At 58.8% G+C, this 15,641-nt stretch overlaps 2 protein-coding genes across 2 annotated transcripts in view; both read right to left on the bottom strand.

Moving 5' to 3' along the window:
* Positions 1-14,660, bottom strand: part of JSRP1 (junctional sarcoplasmic reticulum protein 1) — a 41,287-nt gene extending 26,627 nt beyond the window's left edge. The window contains exon 1 of the mRNA XM_081091808.1: positions 14,559-14,660. The gene's annotated coding sequence lies outside the window, so the exon portion shown is untranslated. The remainder of the gene's footprint in view (positions 1-14,558) is intronic.
* On the bottom strand, positions 3,443-5,221 carry LINGO3 (leucine rich repeat and Ig domain containing 3; the record flags this gene model as incomplete). Its single annotated transcript, XM_081092332.1, has 1 exon — positions 3,443-5,221. One exon carries the CDS (start codon positions 5,219-5,221, stop codon positions 3,443-3,445), a length of 1,779 nt encoding a protein of 592 aa, XP_080948458.1.
* Positions 14,661-15,641: the final 981 nt, after the last annotated feature.

Genomic DNA, 15,641 nt, shown 5'->3' with positions numbered 1-15,641 from the left:
GGGTTGTGGGCTCGATCCCCAGTAGGGGGCGTGCAGGAGGCAGCCGATCAATGATTCTCTCTCATCATGGACGTTTCTATCTCTATCCCTCTCCCTTCCTTTCTAAAAATCAATAAAAAAATATATATTTTTTTAAAAAAGCCAGGGTTTAGAAAATCCTGAATCTGTACCTGGCTTGAACTAGGGACTCAGTAGACCCCATGCCTGGAGAAACTGAGGCACGCGAAGCAATCGTTTCTCCTGCTTTTGCTGCAGGAGGACTAGGAAAGGTAAGGCCCGTGCCCGCCACTTTCTGGCTTCTTTGAAATCAGGCACGGAGGAGGCACTCCAAAGCCCCTGACAGGTGCCTATTTTGCAGAGCAGAACAGAAATCGCCCCCCCGCCCCCCCCCCCGCCCGTGCTCAAATGGGGAAACTGAGGCCCAGAGAGTAACATGGCGGGGGGGGGGGGCCGCAAGTGAGAGGCTGCTCTTGGCCATGCTTCTGCTGACTGCTCTGAGTTGGCCCAGCTCCTTCCAGAAGGAGCACAGGCTTTCAGAGGCCAGCAGAGTCTGAGCCCTGACCCCGGCTCCGTGCCTCAGCTTCTCATCGATCAGGTGGAGGTCCGAGAGAGAATGAAATGTGTACTCCTATGACATCCAGCACTCAGGGCTGCCTGCCTTTCCCCAGAGCCCCAGAGACCGGAAAGGTGATGGGCCTCTGTCAGAGGAGACCCGCCCCCAAGCCCTGGGGGAGGAAGCCACCAGCTCCAGAGGCTCAGTGGGGAGGGGTGGACTAGCCTCACTTCTCCTTTCCCCCCATTGCTGGCTCTGCCACCGGGTGAAGCATGGGGCAGGGGGTTCCCGACAGCAAGTCCCACCTGCCCTTCTCGGCACCTGCCTCTCCCTGCAACCTCCGGCTCTCCGCCCACCTGTGAATGGGACCACAGCAGGATCCAGCTCCCGGGGCTGTCATCAGCATGAAAGGAGTTAGCACAGGGCGCAGCCTGGAAACAGCGTGGTGCTCCTGAAGTTCGACTTCTAACTTTTCACCATTCACTCTCTCTCCACAAACGTCCCGCGATGCAGGGTCAACTTTGGGGCTGGAGCCAGGCAGCTCCCCCTGGGGACACCTGCAGCCCCTTATTCCTCATCCATCATTTCTGCCCCGACTCCTTCTCTTGTAAAATTTTTTAAAAACCTGAGGTTTGAAAACACACACACACACACACACACAAAACCTGAGGTTTGTTATTAAACTGGTTTATTTTTTAATGATTCCAACCAAATACAGCAGGATGGGGTGGGAGTCTGGGGGGGGGTGTCTTGGTTCATGTTGGAACGGGGGGGGGGGCGGGCAGAGGGGCTGGGAGGTCCCACTCTGTGTGATGTTCTGTAAGTCCTAACACTGCGGAGAACACACCCCCTCTCTTCTTGATGATGCTAAAGGCACTTGGATGTCATTTTGAAAGGCTCCCAGGGTTGTCATGGCAACCAAGGTCAGGCGAGTGCTAAGGGAAAAAAACGAGTCGGCTTTGCCCACCTTGCGTGGGGTATGCAGCTGCTGGACACCCCCTCACTCACAAGTGGTGTTAGGATGGAGCCCCCACCCTGGCTGGCCATGATCAGCGACCTACCACCCCACCATGCTGGCCTGTGCACATTGTGGGGGCAGGCCTGGGGCCTCTGGCATTCCCAGCCACAGCCCAGAGAGAACAGCCCATGTCCCCTTCCGAGTTCTGTCTGAACCCTTTGCTCAGTACCTCCAGGGTTGGCCTGGCTTTCTCTCTGGCTCATCTCAGAAGATCTTGAGGGATCCAGGAACCAAGACCACCAGCAAGCCTGTCCATGGGCCCCGCCTCTATACGTGGCGATGGGTTTTACAGGCCCTCAGTCACCAACCACCACTACGCAGCGGGCGGAACACCGCTGGCTTTCAGCCTTCCTACAAGCAGCCTTCCTTGTGAGCACCGTCCTAACCTTCTGGTTTGAGGCCAGCTCCTTTCTGACCGAGGCCAGGCCCCACAACGTTTCCTGTGCCCCTTCCCCCAACGGTGCCTTAACTGTTGTCTGGCTGAGGTAGAGAGTGGGGGCAAGAACCAGGCTGGGGGAGGCAGGGCCACGGACAGTCCCTGCCTGTGTCTGAATACGTCCGCAGTGCCTCAGCTCCCGCTTGCCTGCCGCAATGACGGGAAACGCCTTTCTGAAGAGCAGTGGGCAGTGGCCTTGAGGAAACTTCCTCAACCTGAGCTACAGCCTCTGAGTCTCTACTCTTTGGACCTCGAGTGGCAGAGACCAAGGTGCTTCTGTCACCTTCTCTCAACAAACCAGGTCCAGGCCTCCCTGTAGCCTGACCCCCTGTCCAGGCCTGCTCCCCATGGCTGCCCTGCAATGCACGGAACAGGGACCCCGAGAGCCGCTCGCATTCTCTGGCCTCATTCCCCACGGGAGCAAGGAGCCACGGGATTGGCTCGGGATTGGAGGTCACGACAGCTGGCTTGCTGGAGGACACCCCAGAAGCTATGCTCCCGGCCAGGGACCTGGCATGGTGTGGGCTCACTAACCAGATGGCGGCTCTGAGGGCGGTGGAGGAACCTGGTGAAATGGCTTCTCCTAGTGGCAGCCTGCCCTGCGGGGCCCGTGGGTCCTGGTGGAGGGAGACGGGGGCAAAGGTGGGGCTGGCGTGTCTGGGATCACCTAGCATGTTGGGCACCCTCAGGGTGAGCCTGACCAGCTTAACAAGACCTTAGCCCAGCCCCCAAGATACCCCCCAGAGTTGGCCAGCTGAGCAGGAGCTGGCTGTGTCCCAGGGGTGAGCTATGTGCGACTCAGGTGTGAGCTGGGTGTGTTCCAAATGTGGGCTGCTTGTCCCAGGTGCGAGCTGTGCTCTCACATGAGTCCTGTGTGCCCGGGGTGAGCTCTGGAGCCTGGGGCACCTGTTTAGTGCCAGGTGTGGGTGTTCCACGGTAGAGCTGTGTGCCTCATTGTGTCCTGGGTGTGAATGTGTGTGCTGGGTGTGAGGCGTGGGGTGTCCAGGGGTGAACAGTATAGGCTTTTGTGCGCCCTCCAAGCGTCCTGAGTATAGACCCTCTCCCCAGGTGTGAGCTGTCAGGGGGCCCTGGGGGCAGCAGCTGTGTGCCTCTGGGTGGGTGGGGACTGTTAGCAGTGAGGACCCTAGGTTTCTGAGCCCCTCCCTACCCCCCACAACTCAGGGCCAGGAAGACAGGGGAAACCTTAGAAAATGCTCGAAAGACTCTGCAAAAGACACATCCCGATGAAAAAGGTCCTATGGCTGGGCCTCTACAAAAAAAGGGAAGTGCTGCCCGAGTCAGCTTGCAGCCCCTCCTCTGGGAAATGCATAGGTGTCATTGGACAGGCCAGCGAGGGGCTGGTGGGGACAGAGACGGAATCCCCTGGCGCCACCGAGAGCCCGCAGCCCTGGGGGGAGGCCGCGCCCAGGGCCCCTCAGATCATCTTCATGTTGAACTTGCGGGAGCTTCCCTGGCCCGCGCCGGCGGCCGGACCATCCACCTTGCGGAAGGAATACTCGACGGAGAAGTTGTTCTTGTGCTGCCCACGGCCCCGGCTCCACACGAAGAGCAGCAGGAAGCAGAAGAGGACGACGCCCAGGAAGGTGATGCAGCCCATGGCCGTGGACACCAGGATGGTGGTGAGGTCCAGCGGGAAGCGTGCGGCCGCCAGGGTCTCGTTGCGGCCCTCGCCCAGGGTCCGGTTGGCGGCAGGCTCGGGCTGCACGGTCAGCGTGGCGAAGTAGGTGTCGTTGCCGCCCGCGTTGCTGGCCACGCACGTGTAGGTGCCGCTGTCCTGCGGCCGCGCGTCCAGGATCTCCAGCGTGCCCCCCGGCAGCACGCGCGCCCGGCCGGTGCTGGCGCTGGTCACCGCGCTGTGCTGCGGTGTCACCCAGGCCACGGTGGGCGCCGGCTCGCCCTCTGCGCGGCACTGGAAGCGCACGTCCTCGCCCGCCGTGGCCGTGACCTGCTGCAGCCGCCGCTCGCGGATCTTGGGCTTGCGGCACACGAAGTACTCGAACAGCGCGGAGTCCGGGAGGTTGCGCAGCGCGTCCCCGCGCACCTCGGCCGGGGTGGCGCAGACCGGCAGCCGCCCGTCGAAGTTGAGGGTCTTGCGGCGCTGCACGATCCACAGCAGGCGACAGTCGCAGGCCAGCGGGTTCCCGTCCACGCGCAGCGTCTCCAGCGTGTTGACCGAGTGGAAGGTGCTCTCCTCCAACGTGGACAGCAGGTTGTTGGAGAGGTTGAGCAGGCGGATCTGACGCAGCCCCAGGAAGGCCTGTGGCTCGACCACGGCCAGCAGGGCCCCGGCCAGGTGCAGCTCACGCAGGCGGATCAGGTCTCGGAAGGACCCGCGCGGCACCGTGCTGATGGGGTTGTGCGACAGGTTGAGGCAGGTGAGGTGGGCCTGGTGGCGCAGCGCGGCGGCTGGCACGGCGGTGATGTTGGTGTGGGTGACCGACAGCGAGGTCAGGTTGAGGCCCTGCAGGCTGCCGGGGGCCACCTCCTCCAGCAGCGGCCAGTTGTCGATCTCCAGGTGCAGCAGGCCCGGGAGCCGGCGGAAGTTCTGGTCCTCCAGCGCGGCGATGGCCAGGTGGCGCAGCCGCAGCGCGCTCAGGCCCCGCAGGTAGCCCAGCGACTCCCCCGACAGGGCGGTGAGGTTGCAGCGCTCCAGGGTCAGCTCCTCCAGCGCCAGCAGCCCCGCGAAGGCCCGGCGCGAGATGAACACCAGGTCATTGTCGCCCACCTCCAGCCGGCGGAGGCTGCGCAGGTCCTGGAACGTGTAGTCCAGGAGGATGACCAGCTTGTTCTCACTCAGGTCCAGCAGCGTGAGGTTGTCCAGGCGCGTGAAGACCCCCGGCGGGATGAGCTTGAGCAGGTTGCCCCGCAGGCGCAGGACGCGCAGGCGCGGCAGGTTGGCGAAGGCGCCCGGCTCCACGTGCGCGATCACGTTCTCGCTCAGGTCCAGCTCCTCCAGCAGCGGCAGGGCGGCCAGGTCGCCGGGGTTCAGGCAGCGGATGCGGTTGCGGCTGAGCTCCAGGAGGCGCGTCTCCGCCGGGATGCCCTCAGGCACTGCGGTCAGCCGACGCCGGGCACAGGCCACCGTGCGCGTCGGCGCGGTGCACTCGCAGCGAGCTGGGCAGCCCCCCGCCGGGGGCGGGGCCGCAGGCAGGAGCAGGAGCTGCAGGCTCAGGACGCACAGCCAGCAGGTCATGGTGTGGAGCCTAGGGAGCCGCGGCTTAGGAACCCGCCACCATCTTCATGGGCACCTGGGGGCGGGGGCAGCATTAGCACCGGAGTCTTGCCTCCCTGCCCCGTCCCAGTAATGCCCACGAGCAGCATTTATCTACTGTGGGACCCGCAATCCCACTCCTGGGTGAAGCACACACAACCTCACAAAAACCTATACCCCCATGTTTACAGCAGCAGCATTCTATTAGCCAAAATGTGGCAACAACCAAGTACCCAAACATGGGTGAATGGATGAACACAGTGCAGACCACCCACACACGGGACTATCATTCAGCCATGAGGAGTCAAGAAGCACCGACATTCATTACAACATGATGGACCTTGAAAACACGATGCTCGGTGAGAGAAGCCAGACACCAAAGGCTACACAGGGTGTGAGTCCATTTATGTGAAATGTCCAGAACAGAAAAAAAAAATGTCCAGAACAGGCACATCCACAGACAGAAAGTAGACTCATGGTTGTCAGGGGCTGGGAGTCTCTTTTGGGGTGATGGAATGTTCTGGAATTTGATAGCGGTGATGGTTGCACAATCTTGTAAATATACTAAAAGCACTGGTTGTGCACCTTAAATGGATGGATTTTATGTTTTGTGAACTTTTCTCAATTTAAAAAATTACAAAGGAAAGCATTTATTGAACTGGAGAAGAATCACGCAAATGTAATGTAAAAATTTTGGTACCTTCCCCTAACCCCACCCTACTTATTGAGTGCTTGGTATAAAGCAGGCTCTGAATACACTGAGGAACAGAGCAAAGGTAGATCCTGCCCTCTGGGGGCTCACATTGGTGGGGCCGGGATATAGACGGTCTACATGCCCCGCTCCCGGCCCCCAGAGATTTTTTTTTTTAAATATATTTTATTGATTTTTCACAGAGAGGAAGGAAGAGGGATAGAGAGTCAGAAACATCGATGAGAGAGAAACATTGATCAGCTGCCTCCTGCACATCCCCCAATGGGGAAGTGCCCGCAACCCAGGTACATGCCCTTGACCGGAATCGAACCCGGGACCCTTCAGTCCGCAGGCTGACGCTCTATCCACTGAGCCAAACCGGTTTCGGCCCCAGAGATTTTTTTACCAGGCCTCCCACCTGTCTTGTCCTCCCTCTGTTACCTGTCTGCATGAGTCCAACCACCTCATGAAATTATAGGGTATCTTAAAGCCCTTCACATCGTTTCTCCTCCAACTGGGTTGTAAACTCTCTAGGGCAGTGGTTCTCAACCTTCCTAATGCCGCGACCCTTGAATACAGTTCCTCATGTTGTGCTGACCCCCAACCATAAAATGATTTTCGTTGCTCCTTCGTAACTGTAATGTTGCTACTGTTATGAATCGTCATGTAAATATCTGCTACGCAGGATGTATTTTCATTGTTACAAATTGAACATAATTAAAGCATAGTGATTCATCACAAAAACAATATGTAATTATATATGTGTTTTCCAATGGTCTTAGGCGACCCCTGTGAAAGGGTCGTTCGACCCCCAAAGGGGTCGCGACCCACAGGTTGAGAACCGCTGCTCTAGGGTGTCTTAATTGGAGCCCAAAGTGTGCCTGCGACACGGTACCTGCTCCATGAACATCAACACTCAGTACTTTTCAATGGAAATAGTTTGATCAAAACTCCGTCACAGAATTCTGAGACCCATTCACACACAGTTTAATAAGAAAAAAACACCCAGAGGTAATGAGACCAGAAGATGCACGGACAGAGGCTGTGAGAGGAAGCAGCATGGATGGACGAGCGTGGTGACCAGGGTTGGTGAAAGGGCGACTTCAGACCTGGAACGGTGACATGTGAGCTGGGGCTCTGCACTGGGTAGAAATGGGTCCCCCCAAAAGGCATGTTCACGTCCTGATCCCGGGACCTATGAACGCGGCCTCATTTGCAAGTAGAGTCTTTGCAGATGCGCTTAATTGAGATGTGGTTATACTGGAGTAGGGTGACCTAATGGAATGACTGCTGTCCGTATAACAAGAGGGGAATTTGGACACACGTATAGAGACACACAGAGGGCGTAAAGCCACGTGAAGGTGGAGGCAGAGCAGGGGTGAAGGGTAGGGAGAGAGCTCCTGTGGCTGAGAATGTGGTCCCACCACGAGGACATCGAGGGGCCCCTGGTCTGTAGGAGGCCGTAGGTCTTAGGTGCCTGTCCCCAGCTAGGGAGCATAATAGGGAGACGGAGGGAGAGGAGCAAGAGCTGGCTGGCTGTGCTCTCTCACGGCAATCGTCCTAACTGAACCTGGGCATTGCACGGAACATATGCCTTCCCCACGGCAAGCCTCCCTTCCGAGGATGTTTTTCTAGGTCATGCTCTCCCATGTTGCCCTGGAAAGCACAAGGTGAGGCTGTGTCCCCGGTGGGGACAAGAGCCGGGACGGACGGCTCCCTGCTCAGCAGCCCATCTCACGCCTCTGGCAACTTCCCGCCTTCAGCTTGTCCCTGGCTCTGAGGTCACTCCCAGGTCCCTGCCATGCCTGCTCCCTGTGGTCATGTGGCACTGCCCCCTTGCCCAGGAATGGGGGACAGGACCTCAGCAGCCTGCTCTGGAGGAAGTGACACCTCCCTGGCTCTGTCTCAAGGAGTAAAGGGCTGCCACTTTTCAGCCCCCCAAATACAGACTCCTTGTGGGCAGAGCTGCCTGGTATGTACTTTCTGCAGGAGAGAATTTCACACCCCTAGCATAAAATTCCAAGTCCTCCCCAGGGCCCACAGGCCTTGCACAACCTGCCCCCCCGTCTTCCTGCCCTCACCTCCTCCCTCTCTACCCCTCACTGATTCTGCTCCAGCCACACCGGCCTACACATTGTTCCTCCAACATGCCAGGCACCAGCCTGCCTCAGGACCTTTGCATGTGCTGTGCCAAACACCTTCCCTGCACGGTTCTCTCCCTGACTTTATTTTGGTCTCACTCCAATGTCACTGGTTATTTTCTGTACTAACGTCCCCACCGTAGTCTTCCTGAAATGCTATTTCAACCCTAATTTGCCCGAGCTGGTTTGGCTCAGTGGCTAGAGGGCTGGCCCTCGGACTGAAGGGTCCCAGGTTCGATTCTGGTCAAGGGTAGATCCCTCAGTTGCAGGCTCGATCCCCAGCCCTGGTTGGGAAGCATGCGGGAGGCAACCAATTGATGTGTCTCTCAAGTCGATGTTTCTCTCTTTCTGTCTCTCCCCCTCCCTTCCACTTTCTCTAAAAATCAATGGGAAAATATCCTCAGGTGAGGATTAACAACAACAACAAAAATAAATAAATACAATAAACCCTCGTTTAATGCATCATCATCATCATCATCACCATTATGGCAAACACTTCTATAGTTTTTACTGTGTGCCAGCCTGGGGCTAACGGCTCCACCTATATCGTACCCTTTAGTTCCCACACAAGCTCATGGGGGAGGGGGGGCTGCTGTCACCCCCACTTTACAGACGGGAACACTGAAGCTCAAAGTAACTTAAGTCCCCAGCTCAGGTTCACACAGCCCATCAGAGGTGGCAGGGGGAAGTCTCAGGGCTAAGTGGGTGATAACACGCGCTAATTTTTATTTTTATTTTTTTACAGTCCCGGCAGCTCAGCCAGCTACAATTTAAAACACAGTTCTGTTTTTGCTGGACCCATTTTTATCATCACCCCCAGAGATACCGTAATGTTGGCTCCCCTGAAGTGTCCATTCAGGTACCAAGTGCCCCGAGCATTTCCCAGGTGCTGGAGACAAAGAGGTCAACTTCTGGGAGCTGACGGCTATAAAACAGCCTCTCCTGCCTTGAGTGCGCAAGTGGAGAGAAATAAATCCAGGAAAAGGGCGATGGCTGGTGTCGAGGGATTGCGATGATCTAATTATCTGAGAAAGGGATGTTCGTGCAAAGACGCAGCGGAGGACGGGAGCCAAGCAGATGGCAGCAGGAAGGACAGTCGGTGGAGGGCACAGCAGAGGACGCCGCCTTGAGTGCGAGTGCGGCCGTGCGGGGCAGGCATGGAGGCCGAGGGGCGGGCGCTGCAGTCAGGGAGATGAAAATGAACTTTTCATAAATTTTCAGTTGGAGAGAATTTTTAAAAAATAGTTGCCATAGAATGTGGCTGAGGACAGAATCAGGAAGGAAGTACTCAAGTGATGAAAGGTGGGGACAGCTAGGGCACAGCCACGGAGATACAGTCACAGGGAGGCTGGCGGGAGCCCTCAGTTCTAACGGGCTGTGTGACCCGGATGAAAAGCACACCCTCTCTGGACCTGGCCTGTCCAAAGAAACAAGAACCCTTGGGGCGTTGGAGCTCCAGCTCCATAATTACTCCCAGGATGAGAGGACAGCTGGTCCATGGGCCAGGTGGGGGGGCCACTCAAGCTGTGACCCAGTTTGTCAACTCTAACCTCACCCTCGAGGCAAGGCCCTGTCATCTCCTCTATGGGGGGTCGGGGGGTGCAGGGAGGGGACTTGAAGCTGGCCTAGAGCTTCTGATGCTCCCCCCGAAGGTTCTGCCCCCCGGCCACCTTGAGGGAATGCCTGGTTCTTAGAGAGAGAAAGTGGGGACTCTATTCTCCCTGCAGGACCCCCTTCCCACACTTTCCCGACACTGGCCAGGCCTGAACCTGGGAGGACAGGCAGGAGGGTGGTCTCAGGTGCAGTGCCGTGTGCGGACTGCAGCCAAGATGCCTGAATGCCCTCAGGTCCTGCCACTCTCAGATTAAAGGGCTGGGCACCCCAAGCCAGCAAGGGTCCCTCCCTGTCCTCTCCCTGGAGGCTGGGTCTTACCGAGGGGTAGAAGACCAAGACTCACAGCTCCCGATCAGAATCGCATCTGGATTCCAGTCCTGCTTCTGCAGGGCTCCACACCTCCTCCCTCTCCAGAGACCTGCCACCCACCTGGGGCCTCTCCTCCTGTCCTCCCATGACTAAGTACCACTGTTCACTGATGACTGTTCACCCCCCCCCCCCTTTTTTTCTGAGAGAGAGAGAGAGAAACAGTGATTTGTTGTTCCACTTATTTATGCATTCATTGGTTGATTCTTGTATGTTCCATGACCAGGAATCGAACCCACAACCTTGGTGTACCAGGATGACATTCTAACCAACTGAGCTACCCGGCCAGAGCCTCTCTGATGACTTTTGATTTTGTGTCTTGGCCACCACGTCTCCCCTGAGCTCCAGCCTCAGGATCCAGTCACATCCCTGACCTCTCCCAGGAGGCCCCATAGCATCCCAACCTCAGCCCAGGAACAGTAGTGATCCCTGCTCCCCCTTTCGCTCACACGGGACGGTATCACTGAAAGTCCTCTCTCACATGCCCAGCCAACCTGTCCCCAGGTCTCCAGGTGCCATCAGCTCCACCGTCGATACACCCCAGAGCCACCCCTATCTGCACCCAGCACAGGCCCCAGCTCATACCCCCGCACTCAACAGACGTTCTTCCTTCTCTGCCTCAGTATCCCATTCGCAGAATGGGACTGGGGGTGTGTGAGGTCTTTCCCCTACAGCACTGCTGACATGGGGGCCAGGCATTCTCTGTAGGGGGTCGTGTTGGGCGCTGTGTGGTATTGAGCAGACACCCTGGTACCCACCCGCACTCTGGGTCTCCCCTTCTCCTTCTGTCCCGGGCCCTGAGCACAGTGGCATCCTGGCCTACACGGGGTGCATTTCAAGTGCTCAAGTCAAAAACGATTCTCTCTCATCATTGATGTTTCTCTCTCTCTCTCTCTCTCCCTTCCTCTCTGAAATCAATACAAATATATTAAAAAAGAAGAAGTCAACCGAGAAGGTACTTGTATCTGGAAAAGTCTCCACTGGGTGCCAGACAGGGCCAGGAGCCGAGTCCTAGGCCCTGTTCTGCTCTTGGTCAAGCCTTTGCCTCATTCATTCATTCATTCATTCATTCCACAAGCACTTAATGGGCACCCAGTATGTACTAGGTGCTGTTCTAGTTCTTTCAGGAAACAGCTTTGAACAAAACAGACAAAACCCCCATCATCCTGTCTATGGGTGAGAAACAGAAGAAAGCGTTAGAGACCACATGTGGGCATTGCTATGGGGAAAATCAACAGGGAAGGTGAGGTCTGTGGTCAGTAGAACAACAGCCCCCCAAGAGCACCCACGTCCTAATTTCCTGGAGCCTGTGAACGTGACCTGGCTTGGCGAGGGGGCTAAGTTTGCTGATGAGTGGACCCCGGATGGGGGAGATGGCCCTGGAGCACCCCAGAGGGCCCAGTGTCATTGCAGGGTCCTCACCAGAGGGAGGCAGGAGGGTCAGAGTCACAGAGATGGGAGAGGCTGCACTGCTGCCTGTGAGGATGGAGGGAGGGGCCACGAGCCAGGGGTGTGGCGCCTCTAGAAGCTGGAAAAGGCCAAAATGATGCTTCCCTGGAGCCTAAGGAAGGACCTGACTGCCCACACCGGGTTAAGGACCCCTGACCCTGTGAGATGGTACTTTTGTGTCGTTTTAAGCCACTGGATTTGTGCTGACTTGTCACAGCAGCCACAGGAGACACACACAGGGTCTCCGCGGCGCTGAAGAGGAAGTGGGCTGTATGCCGGCCTCAGGGGCTGGGAAGGCGGAAGGGGCCAAGTTCCCCAGGGGGTCTGCCCTCGGCATCAGCTGAAGTGCGGGGACCTACCCAGGGAGAGGCCCCGCAATCTGTGCACCACGGCAGGACCCGGAAACAGGCCCCTCCCTCCTCCAAGCCAAGCTGGCCCAGACGAATGTGCCATGAAGCTCTCAGCACAAGGGGAGCGCAGACCGTGGCTGGGCACCCGAGCCCTTCTCCTTGGGCCCCAGTCCCGTCCCATCCACCTCCTCTGTTCTGAATGGACGTCCTCCCTCCCCGGCCACAGGGGTCACAGCCTCCCTCCCTTCCCAGGACAGGGGACGCTGAAGACCCCTTTGGGCAAGGCCAAGCCAGGCTGAGGCAGCGGCTGAACCTCCCGGGAGGGCCGGCGAGGGGTGGCGAATAGATGCTGGGAGCGTGGCAGCTCTGTCCCCGGGGCACTCCTCTCTCTGTCCTCCCTCACCACCCTCCACGGCCCCCTCACCCCCCACAACTGGGACTGGAGGGGGCAAGGGAGCATGGTTTGGCAGGCCCTGGTAGCACCCTCATTCAAACTTCAGACTTGGGAGGTGGGGGCCTTCCAAGGCCTGTTTTTGGGGATACACTGCCAATGCCCCAGGACTGGTCATCCTGTGTCCCAGATCTACGCTCTCATCCATGATAATTCATTAAGCCCTAATTACCCTTCGTCTGCTGTGAGTCCCTGTTAACCCTTGGAGGCCTGGGGGCCTCCAGACCCACTTTCCTTGCCAGCCCGTGGGAGGTGGAGGAGGCCGCCCACTGTGTACTGAGGTTGTCTGCCCACCTGCCCAGCCCTGAGGGCGGGAATAGTGGAGGCCATTTGGAGACAAGGAGACGGAGGGTCCGAAGGGTCCCTGGCTCACCCGGCATAACTCCGCTTGGGAGTCAACATTTGAGCCTGGGTCTCAGGTCAGTTCCTCTCCACTAAATCCCAGAGCCCCGCTGGAGAGAGGAGGGCAGTGGGCTCTCTTCTGAGCTTAGGATTGACACGCTGGTGGGCGGCTCCCTCGGGCCCACCTGGGACAAGCTGTGTTTGGAGAGTTCGCTCCCTGGTGACTCAGGGGCGCCGCGAGTGACAGCACTGTGGGATGAGAAATCAAGCTGCTGCTCAGATCTGCTTTTTATTCCCGCTCGGCAAGGCACCTCCAGGTCCTGGGCTTCGTCTGGGGGCGGCGGGGAGCAACCACCCCCATTCTACAGGTGAGCACCCTGAGGCTGAGCAGGTGCAAGGCGCGCTGCTGTGATAGTGACGAGGGTAACATCAGTCCGCTATTCACGGAGCACCGAGCGTACAGCAGCACCAGGCCGGGGCATGATACGTGGCCATTTGTCTCCGCTCGTGGGAGGGAAATCCAATGCTCATGTTCATCTCAGAGCTGGAGCTCAGAGCGGGGCTGTTCTTTGCCAGAAGTCACCAGGTAGGACAGGGAACAGAGCAGCAGGAGGAGGAAGGCTGGGTTAACCCTTCTGAACCCCCTCCCGTGGCTGGGTGGCTTCGTCCTGTCACCCCACATAATCCAGATAGAGTGTGAGCGCTGCGTCTGTGGGGGAGCCCCTGGTAGGCTCCCAGGGTCTTCCAGCTCAGGTCCTGTCTCACTTGGCTGATGCTTGGAGGCAATGAGCCCACAGCCCACCTGGGTGCCGACGCCAGACAAAGACCACCCCCCTCCCCATTGGCACACCTGGTTTCCACGGCCTCATCCACACTGAGACCGAGTTCTCCACCTCTGGGCACTCACACACCACAGCCTTCCCACCTCCAAACCTCCTCCACGGAGCCCTCCTGGATTACTCCAGGCCTCAGCCCTGCTAGCCCCAAAGGCCCCCATCATCAAACCCCAGAAGGCCCCCTTGCCCGCTGCCATGTGGCGCCAGATGCCCCCTTCCAACCTCCCCCTTTTGCCAGAAGCAAGAGGTTCTCAACCATCTCTGTGCATACACGAATTCACCAGGGGGCGCTTGTTAAAATGCAGGTTCTGGGGCCCAAGCCCCCAAAGTTCTCATTTCTCAGGACTGAGGGGCTAGGGTATGTGAGTCTTTAGTTCCCAGGGAACATGTTGAAAAAAGCAGTTTTAAGGTGCTCTCCAAAGGAAGGGCTGGGTCTGTTCTCTGCCCAGATCAAGGCACGGGGTGCTCCCCCCCCCAACTTGTTGAATGGGGCTCCATGGCTTCCCCTGGCCAGACCCCAGAGGCCCAGCTTCAGGGGATGGAGAGAAGTCTCCCATCATCCTTGGTGCAGTTTGGACACTAGCCCACAGCGCAAGGGGCTCAGCCTTGCACCCCAAAATCCTCCCACAGGCTGAGCTGTCTCCAGGCCCAAGGATGGAGCAGATCCCCAAATGCCCCTTCACCTTCCTGGCAGCTTGGCACCCACCCACCCACCCGCTGGACCAGACCCTGGTGAGAGATGGACAGGAAGGAGCGGACTGAAGCCTCCATCCTGTTGTCCCTGTTCCCTAACCGGCTGGTGCCCCCTTCTTCCACCTATGGAGGGGGTACATTCTGCCAGGCGTCCTCACTGCCCCAAAGAGACGCCCATCCGGCTCCCCATTCCTCTGCGCCCGGGTGGAGGGGTGGGGGGAACCCTAGCGTGGGGAGTGGCCCCCAAAGTTTCCAGGGGGAGCGCGGGGGCCTGGCGAGGGGCGATGTGCCCGGGAGGAAAGCGCGAGGCGAGTGCCTCCCGGGCGGGAATGGGGGCTGCGGGGCGGAGGCGGAGTGGGGTCGCTGGGCCCCGCGCGGCCACTCACCTGGGCGGCTCCGCCGCGGACGAGGCGCGGGCTGCGGCACCGGGGCCGTTGGAGCCGACACGAGCCGCTGCCACCACCGCCACCGCCACCGCCACCGCCACCGCCTCCCGGGCCCGCCGTGCGCGCTCCCGCCGGCGCGTGCCCGCCACCAACCTCCCGGTGCGCGGCGCGGGGACGCGCGGGGCTGTGCACGCAGCCCGCTCGCTAGCTGTGGGTGCCCGGGCTGGAGGTGTCTGGGGGCCGTGGGCGCGCGGGGACATATGCGCGCAGGTGCCGGGACGTGCATCAGGCGTCATGGTGAGGCCTGGGGACCAAGACCAGAAATGAATGGGCCTCCGTGTGCTCCCTGCCTGTGTTGGGGCGCGTCTGAGGACCCCCGTGGCCATGGCGGGGCTGTGGTGCAGGGAACGCAGGCACCCTAAACTGTGCCCTTCTGGGACCTAAGCCCCTCTTGGATGCTCCCAGTCCAGGCCTTCACCACCTGGCACTTGGACACTTGCCCCAGCCTCTTGGAGACTCAGGACAGAGCTCCAGGCTCATTCCCCACGTGCTGCCCAGAGGACGCGTAACCCCAGCCTCTAGAACCAACTCTGGCTCCCTATTGCCCCCAGGATCTCATCTAAACTCTATCCTGTCTTCCTCCCTCCCTCCCCTCATTCAGCTCCCAGTGCAGCTCCTCTTTGCTCTTCCTCAAACATGCCGTCCCCTCTCCAGGCTCAGAGCCTTCGCACGTGCTGTTCCCTCGGCCTGGCTGCAATGCCTCCCCCCCCCCCCCCCCCCCCCCGCCGAGCTTTCTTGGCCATTTGGTAATAACTTGTGTTTGTCTGACTAATGGGGCTTTTCCACCACTGAGTCCTCACCAGGCCTGTGCAGTATGAGGGCGCTCAAGGATGTTTGCAAGAGAATGAGAGTCTTGCTTTTACACACAGTGTGGAGGCCCCCATGCTTGGGGCCCTCATGTCAGGAGGGGCCTGCCTTGCCTGGTGAAAGGTGTCCTGTGGGAGCAGACATCCTAGAATCATGGCACACTGGGGTGACGCGTCCCTATTCCTGACTCTCAGGCCGGGGTATTTGGCTCCCGTG

This window comes from Myotis nattereri (assembly GCF_964212035.1).
Source record: "Myotis nattereri genome assembly, chromosome: 5".
Taxonomy (NCBI): domain Eukaryota; kingdom Metazoa; phylum Chordata; class Mammalia; order Chiroptera; family Vespertilionidae; genus Myotis; species Myotis nattereri.
The sequence above is the reverse complement of the archived record's forward strand: the minus strand, read 5'-3'. Positions and strand labels throughout refer to the sequence as shown.